Source organism: Pteropus vampyrus, unplaced genomic scaffold (genome assembly GCF_000151845.1).
Source record: "Pteropus vampyrus isolate Shadow unplaced genomic scaffold, Pvam_2.0 Scaffold30, whole genome shotgun sequence".
NCBI lineage: Eukaryota > Metazoa > Chordata > Mammalia > Chiroptera > Pteropodidae > Pteropus > Pteropus vampyrus.
The window spans coordinates 11398343-11407288 of NW_011888811.1; the positions used below are offsets into that span (position 1 = coordinate 11398343).

Genomic DNA, 8946 nt, shown 5'->3' on the forward strand with positions numbered 1-8946 from the left:
GTAACTTCCCATCATGTTTAATTTACCATTGCTTTAATATAATCATTTATTTCAAAAACTCACATTAAACATTTCCTAAGTCCATACCAGAAGGTGAGTCAAATAAAGTAGAGCTCTTTACCATGGCAATATAACTGTAACTGAGCACAATCTCTCGGATCTTCCTCATCTCTTCTTCTAGATTGCTGGCCCAGACTTCACAGATAACCTGGCTGTTTTCCACAAGTGCTGCAGGCATCCTGAAGAAACTTGAGAAGTCACTTTCAGCTGACTATGTTACAGGTCAAGCCAATGGTTGATCTGATCTAGATTCAAAACACATTTTGCAATCACACAAATTTACATACTGGTATAAGATGCCAAAAAGACAAAGGCATCAAAACAACATTTTACCATCATGTCACCAGTTAAAGCTAAAATATTAAAACTATTATATTTATTCTACACATACACTCATACTCAGTTCTTTTACCTAAAGAACTTAAAAATTATTAAGAAACTTGAAGAAACTTTTTCACAAGCTTTCCTTTAGCACAGAAGTAAAATCACTACACTAAACCAGTGTTCAGCCCTCTCCAGAATACCTAAAGACTAAAATAGTCCCCTGTGACCACAAATATTCCCTATCCTTAACTGTCATAGTGTTTTGCTAAGAAACCAAATTGTGGAAACATTTTTAAAGGAATCACTTTAGCCAGTTAAAATGTAGCTGGGATCTCTGAAAGGATGTGGACTTTAAGTCTCATACTTAAAATCTTTACACCCATATGATGAATATAGGCATAGGACTCCCCCTACTACCCACCAAGAAAAGGAAATTCTTTTTCTCTACAATGCAAAAGTCAAATAGAGCTGGAAGCAATTAACTTAATATAGTGCCTCTTTAGATTTGTGCAAATAAGGGTTTAGTGGTAAAACACAATCCTTCTTGCTAATTTCAGCCTTAACAATCTCAAGAAAAATCTGAATTTGAGTTATTAATGTCTACTTTTAAACACATATTGTAAACACATATTGTAAATATGTGTTTAAAAGTAGACATTAATAACTCAAATTAATAACTCAAAACAAGCAGCAATTCAACAATAAAGATAGAGAAGATGGCAGGTACAAATAATTCAACCAAAGTCAAAATGATTAATGGTGTATATTCTGGGAGGAAACTGGGGAGCAGACAGTATTCTCCAAGATAAAACTCAACATGGTTCAGCCTCAGAATAATGCTGTTATTACAGCAAACTCAACATGAGATGCTTCGTTATAAAAAGATTAAAGGAGGTTATCCTTAGGGCATTTACTTAAAAGGCAACCCCACACAGGGATCCTCAACACTCTATTAAGAGTGGGCTCCAGAGTATATATTCAGGGAGAAATTCCTAGAAACAGTAAAATGAACATGAGTGATTTCTGAGGAAAAGAGCAAGGAAAATCTTTTGCTTTCTACTGTCAAGCTAGGCAGATACAATAAGAATCTGGAAAATAAAATTGGCATTCTAAAGTGTTATCATTTCTGAGAAACTTCTAAGAAACCAATCTGTTGGTTTGTCATCAACCCTTAAAAGATTCCATTTACTCAAGGCACCCAACACTTCGACATATGTTTCTCTGAAATTATAGTAGACTTACTATAATTACTCTGAAATTTAAGTAGATTGTAGTATCTTCCTAACAAACATGGTGTACATTTCTTAAAGGGAGAATCTATTTCTTCTCATTTTTGTTTTATACACAATGGGCATGAATGAAAGGCTTGCAAATGAACAAATAAAGAATATCAGAAAAGACCAGAAGTTCAAACTGAATGTGGAATTTACTATCTGACTACAGTTAAGAAAATGTTGAGACTCAGAATTTTAGATTCTAAACCATGCATAAAGGTTTCCCCTGCAAAAGGGCTTTAAACCATTAATGTTGACTCTGTAGCACTTTGTTTCCTTATTTCCCTAACTGAAACAATGCACTTCCTTTTTGGTGTCATCTGAAATACAACCTTAAATTACTCTAGGGGAAGTGAGTATCAGTCCTGGAGACAGTTGCATAAAAGCAAAAGCAACAAAAGTGACCCAAGCAAAAAATACCTTTGGCCTCCAAGAAATGAAGAACAGACTTAAAAAGAGGGCGAGTATTAGGTAGGTATTCACACTAAACTCTTAGAACCAGGGTCCCCAGATAAGATACTCTTTAAGGTTGTATCAAAGAACTCAGGAAACAATTTGAAGAGGCTCTCTCTGGTCGAAGAAAAGATAGTCTAAATATCATTATGGATAAATTACTATAGTATATTAAAACTTCTCAGATTTAAATCCATGAGTTCATAATGAACTAAGAAAATAAACCGAACTGGTCACTACTGGAGAATGCTAGTGAATCGACTTATTTTTAAAATGTACTTTGAAGTAACCCAATAGCTGAAAGTTTTTCTCTTCAAAAAGTTCTACAGCTAAGAAATATGAAATGATAGAATATCACCATTTTGTGACTCCTAATGAATTTACAGATTTGAGCAATAATCATAATGGCATTTACATGGAATAAGCAAAAAAGGCAAATCTTTATAAAGAAAGGAAACTACAGTGGTAGGATGGGGATAGGAATAGGGATTAACTGAAAATGGGCATAAGGTGATACTGAGGTGATGAAAATGTTCCCAAATTCAATTACAACAATGACTGCACAACTCGGTAAATTTACTAAAAAAATCTCTGAACTCAACATTAAAATGAGTGAGTTTTATAATATGAAAATTGTACCTCGATGAAATTGTTAAAATAATCCCAATGGCTGTCATCATTACAAAAAGACAACCAAGTATTATGTGCCTCTTGACAGAACACATCACTATGAAAGTCTGCTTGACTTAAAAGCTAGGGACACGTTCTGAGAAACACAAATGCATCACGAGGTGATTCTGTTGTCCTGCGAACATCACAGAGTGCATGTACACAAACCTAGATGGCATGGCCTGCTACACACCTGGCTATATGGTATAGCCTACTGCTCCTAAGCTACAAACCTGAATATGTTACTGCACAAAACAACACAAGATTAAGCCAAGCACAAGAGATACTGATGTAATCGGGATGCAGTAAACACAAGATGTATGAGGCTGCTGCTGATGGTGTAACACAGCAGCAGCTTTACAGAAAACTTTTTTTATAAGCTTAGAGTACACTCTAAAATAATGGTGAAAAAGTATAGCATAGTAAGTACATAAATCTGTAACAGTCATTTATTATCAAGGATGATGTACTATACATAATTGTACGTGCTATCCTTTGATACTACTGGGAGTGCAGGTTTGTTTACACTAGCATTGCCACAAGCACATGAATAATACATTGTACTATGTTAGGGCAGCTATGACCTCACTGGGCAATAGGAATTTTCTGGCTCCCTTATGATCTTATGGGACTACCACCAAAGTATATGCAGTCCATCATTGATCAATACACTGTTATGCAGCACATGACTATAATCTTGCCAAAATAAAAATCTCACTTGAATCTGAACACATCTCTAGATTTAACTACCAATTTACAGAAAATAAAGAGGACAGAGGAACATGTTAAATGACACTACAGAAAATACTGTGGGAAACTACAGAACCACCCAGCTTCTTCAACAAATAAATTGCAAGAAATAAAAGTGAAAGACTCTCAGGAGACATATAACCAATCAAAATGTACAGGCCTTGGTTCAATCCTACTTCAAACAAACTATTGGGAGAAAAAAACTATCACATTTTGGAGACAATTAGAAATCTGAACAATAATTGGCTGGTTTTGCTCTTCTGTTCTGGGGTTTGTGTGGGTTTTTCTTTTATCTTTTTTCTTTTTTTTGATGTTATATTGTGACTATAGTTTTTTAAAGACAGCCCTTTTTGAGATAATTTAAAATATTTATAGGTGATAAAACCTGAAACATGGGATTGTGCTTGAAAATAACAGTGGAGAAAATTCTTCACACCTTCTACATTTTACAGGTAAGAAACTAAAATTTAGAGATATTAATTTTAAAAGGCAGTATCATGACTTCTATTTTTAATGAAATATTTTGTAAAATGCCAACCACTGTTAAAAAGCTAACCACTATTATACATATCTGACAAATGGGGAACGCAAAAGCAGACCACTGGCAAAAATACCTAAGATTCTTGCACCAAACCCTTATCTAGGAAAACTATGAGGAAATAAAAATAGCTTGTAAGCCCCTAAACATAGTGTCACTCAAAAACTGAAGAGGAATCATATCAACTTAGCAGGAATTACTGGATATGTTAGCCAAGAAAGAGAAATAACAAATAATGCCAACAATTCTGCCTGCCACTTTCCATTCAGTGAGTACATGCTCCAGAATGAGCCTAAAGATGGAAACCACACGTTCTCCTAGGTCTCTTTTTAAGCCTCTGAGTGCCAGCATCTCACAGCGCACGTCAGAGTGCAGAATAACCATTCAAAATGTGTATCTATGCACAGCCCCTAAAGGTAACCTAATTACTTTACCTGAGTTGCAACCACAGAAACAGTAACAAGTTTCAAAGTTGAAGGAAAAACTGACTCTGCCGATTTACTGAGAAACAGGTTGGCCATCTCCAACTTTGCAACTTCCTAAAGAATTTTTAAAGCTAAATTTGATAGCATGCAATGTTTGCTTCACAGGCTGCCTTTAAAATGACTCCACATGAGCTATTCCACTCCCTATGAAAGCAAAACACAAGCACTAATTGATACCTGTTGTTTCCCAGCACTAGACTGTGCAAGAAGGAAAGCAAGCGCACCCTCTCTGTCTCACCCTCGCTCACTCCCATATATACATACACACACCCATACGAATTCCTGAAGACCCTGCCCTGTGCTGATCTATAGTACAAACTGTTCAGACCGTTCCTGACGACCAATAGTGTAAAACTACTCCAAAAAAACTCCTTATTTATCCAGGGGCGCTCTGAAGAACTAATGATACAGCCACCTGAAAGCTTTCTCCGCAAGCAATTCTGAACACCAGGCCTTGCTTGGGAAGAGAATGTTTGGTTTTACTGGCTGTTTTAAGCCTAAGTGTGCAAGAAAACAATAAACATCATATCCCCCTTCTAGAGGACTGGACAAAGGCTCTGCAGCGCATGGATGGAAAAGGAAGCAGCAGCACGTTAGAAGAAATGGCAGCAACGTGAAAGAGTGCTCTCTACACACGGCCGCGGTGGTCGCCGCCGCCTTTGTCTTCCCCTCCTCCTAAAAAAAAAAACAAAGCGTCTGAAGACACTACTCTGGATTGAACTGCAGTTTAACCAGTTCTTAAAACACCCATGGGGCCCAGCCTTGTGAGTTCGCTCTTCCAGAGCAACGGTTGCGGCTCATAAAAGCCATACAACAGCAGGGAAAAGTTGTGGGGCCGCAAGAACCAAGAAGGGGAGAAGCCTGCCTGGTTCCAAACGCATTTCTTCTTCTCTCTAATCTCCCGTCATCATTCTCTTCCCATTCCGGATTACCCTCCCACTTCACACTCATCCTTCCCTTCCTCTTTACACCCTCTGTTCTTTTGGGTGCAAAGCAATTAAAATTACAAGACTTAGGGCCAGACAGACCTAAGGTCAAAGCCAGGCCACCGAACAGCTGAGCGTCTTTGCATAAATTATTTAACTTTTCTCGTGCCTCAGTTTTCCTATCGTGTGAAATGGGTTTAATAGTAGACACCTCGGAGGGCTGCAGCAGAGGTTAAATTGAATGAAGTATATTTAAGGTGCTTTGTAAAGTCCTGGCACACATCACTAGAATATTTTTATCGTGTAGTAGTGGTTATTATTACTACTATTCTATGGGCCTCTTTTTCGTCTCGCACACCCTGCCTCTCAACACGCCCCCACTCCCCTTCCTCCCACAGGCCCGGATGGCCTCCCACACTCTCTCGTCCCATATTCCTCTCTTTGGTAAGCGCAGGCCCGCTTACCCAGAAAGGCAGGGCCCGCGAAGCGCGGGGCTGGCGGGCTGGAGGGCGGACTCCGCGGCAGCGGCCCCTGACCCGGCGCTCTCCTCCCTTTGCCCCGGATCTGCTCCCAGGATCGAGTTGGTCAATGAGATGCGCTCCCTCGTGCCCAGAGCGGCCTTAGGCACTGCCCACCAGACACCACGGCCTTACCACTCTACCCAACCAATCCTCCCGACTCGCCTGCTCCAGTTCGCGTCACTCCCGACGCGCGCGCGCCTGATCACGCCTGCTCCGCCCCTTCTGCGCGCCCCAGCCACTCTGTGCGTGTTCGCCCAACCCGTGAGCTCGCGGGAGCAAACGCGCAGGCGCAAAATCAAGAAGGCGCGGCGAAATCGGTGGGGAGGGGTGGCCTCTGAGGACGCGTGCGGAACACGGCCTGTTCTAGGCCTTCGGGACGTTAATTGCGCTGACTTGATTCAATCTAGACCCTATTCCTCGGTTTCGGTTCTTCTTCCGCGCACCCAGGGAACGGGCGTAGTTTAGAGCTAAACCCCCCTCAGGAGTGGGCGTAGCCTAAATGGACCAAAAGGCGTGGCCTGTCTAACCTAATCGGAAATTACAACTCCCCAACCTCCCTGCTTTTAAGGACTTTCAGGTCTTCAGTAGGAACGGAATTGGGGGAAGGATGGTGGGGAGAGATCCAGACCGTTCTCTCTGTGGTAATGCAGCCCCCTGGACCCCTCGAAAGCATCTGCCTTACAGCTTCCTTCCTGGCGAAGGGGGATGGGGGCAACACTACCAAATCGCGTCTGGGCGACGTCTGCCAAGGCTCGCCTCTATCCTCGGGGCCTCATGGAGTCCGGCGGACAGCGTTACCATAGCAACTGGCCCGCAGGGGCCTGCTCGAGTTACAAAGAAGACGCGGCCTCCTGGGGCGGTGGGGGAAGCGCCGAGCCGACGCTGGTGTCGCCCAGCCTTCCGAGAAGCTCAGATCTGGCGACGCGAGGCAGGGTCGGCAGATTTTCTTTGCTAGAGTATTTGGAGTCCAGGCCTAGCCTAGGAGGTCCTTAAGGCCCCCACCCGCCCCTTAATTCCCTGTAAATCCTGTTTAGAAAGAGGGCTCTTTGCCAACGCCTGTCAGCGTTTGACCAGGCTCGAATGAAACCCTGCCTCTTGGTCTCCAGCAGAGGGAAAGAAGACAAAGGACTGACTTCCTACATGCGGTTACCAATTCCAGGCTGTTCTCATAGTCACTCTCACTCCACCCCTGGTCCCTGAGAAGGTCCTAGATGTTTTCACCCCAAGCCTTGGGGCCTTCCTACTTTTAGACATTTCTCCCTAAGGAGAGTCTCCAAAATCCTACTTCCATTCCCAAGGCTGGATAAAGAGCTGACCTTCAGCAGCCGTTTCAAACTGGATTCGCGAAAGCTATTATTCAACGAGGTGAACTCCTTCCCCAGCCCCCAGGGTAGAGCATCAAATGCACTTTCTGAACTCCTTCTGCCGTTCAAATGAGTCTTCTTATCTGTAACAAAGGGCTATGAGTAACTGTCTCACAAGATGATTGTATTAATAAATGGAAAAAACACTCCGCACTGAGGAAAACGTGTATTAAATAAATGTTTCTGTCCGTCTCAGTTGCTATCCCTGAGATACTCAGTTTGTTAGCTCTGCTGCAAACTAAACATATCAAAGCAATGCTGTGATAGAGAAAGCAGGCAAGACTCCCCCCCCCCCCCCGCCCCCCCCCCGGTGCCCTGTGGGTTTCTAATATCCTTTCACCTACTTGTAATTAGGTTTAGGAGAGGACAGCCCAATCGGGAGCTAGTTACTTGAAGAGCTGCCTTCACAATCCTATCTTGGAATTTGGGGTTTTTTTCCTTCACTCAGGCCTGGTGTGCACTGCATCGAACAGGAAACACACCATCTCCATCCTCCCAACCCCTTCACCCAGAACACGATGTTTATTTCTCAGGTTATTGAAGATAAATGTAAAACAAACACACAGCTCCGTGTTTCAGAATATGTTGAAGTGTTTGTTGTAAACAATGGATTTTATGCTGCACTTGTGGTATTGAAAAATTGGAACGAAATCACTGATTCTTAATGGAAGGGAGGCCTCACATGAATAACAGGGCAGTTGGAGAATAATGTATTCAATATAATTTCATATTTGAAAAAGAAAAAACGTTTTTGAACTACAGAGTATAGAAAGAAAGGCTTGAACATATCTTCTCAGCTGGGAGGGTATACATTAAAAATAAAATTGAGAAACACTTTGTAAAATCAGTCTCCTTAAGAAGCATACAGGGTGATATCCTTGGCCATTTAAGGCTTTCTGTTATTCTCAATTCTAAATAAATCCAACAGGATGCATTTCTTGAAATAAAATATGTGTAGGAAGATAAAATTTAACAAATATTTTGGCTTGAAATATTTTGAAAATGGAGAAGGTAATGCCTCCAGACATATAGTACCACTGTAAATCTCCCTCTGATCCCAAGTCTCAAAAACTTTCATATCCCTTAGACTGCTGACACACTTAGGTGCCTGTCAATTCCATTGTTAGAGTGCTTCCTCCACCACCACAAAAGTAGCCAAGGACTGTCACTTTATAAGTTTATATATTTATCTTTACCATTGGACTGAAGAATGCACCCAGGGGGCTTTTTTTCTTGGTATAGTTAAGGTTAACTTCCTGCTTTTGTAGTGTTTTCTTTGCTTTTCCCACATAACAGAAAAACCTGACTCTTGGAAATTATCAACAGATTATCAAACTTCCCCCAAATATAAAGCAAATATTATGTCTCATGACTATTCGGTTGAATATTATTTTGATCTTTTGATTACAAACTGAAAAACCTTCTGATCTCTGATAAGATCAAAGTTCGTTTTTTAAAAGCCAGATATCAAATCTGTTTTATTCATATCTCATTTGATTTTCTTTGATGTTCCTTCTCCCTTAGAGTCTACTAAAGTAACATTTCATATCTACTAATAATCATAGACCTTCAAACTTCCAAA

General features: G+C 41.0%; 1 protein-coding gene across 4 annotated transcripts in view; it reads right to left on the minus strand.

The window, feature by feature from the left end:
• The window catches only part of CNOT8 (CCR4-NOT transcription complex subunit 8), a 45175-nt gene extending 39082 nt beyond the window's left edge, over positions 1 to 6093 (minus strand). For 2 of the 4 annotated variants that reach the window (XM_023528643.1, XM_011356757.2), the window contains exons 1-2: positions 5944 to 6093; positions 122 to 305 (exon numbers count right to left, since the gene is read on the minus strand). In XM_023528643.1, the coding sequence (XP_023384411.1) occupies positions 122 to 238 (117 nt within the window). In that variant the 5' untranslated portion in view covers positions 239 to 305; positions 5944 to 6093. Of the gene's footprint in view, positions 1 to 121; positions 306 to 4933; positions 5178 to 5943 lie in introns of those variants that run through there. The other 2 variants (XM_023528642.1, XM_023528644.1) reach the window with 2 other exon arrangements.
• Between the last annotated feature and the right edge of the window lie 2853 nt (positions 6094 to 8946).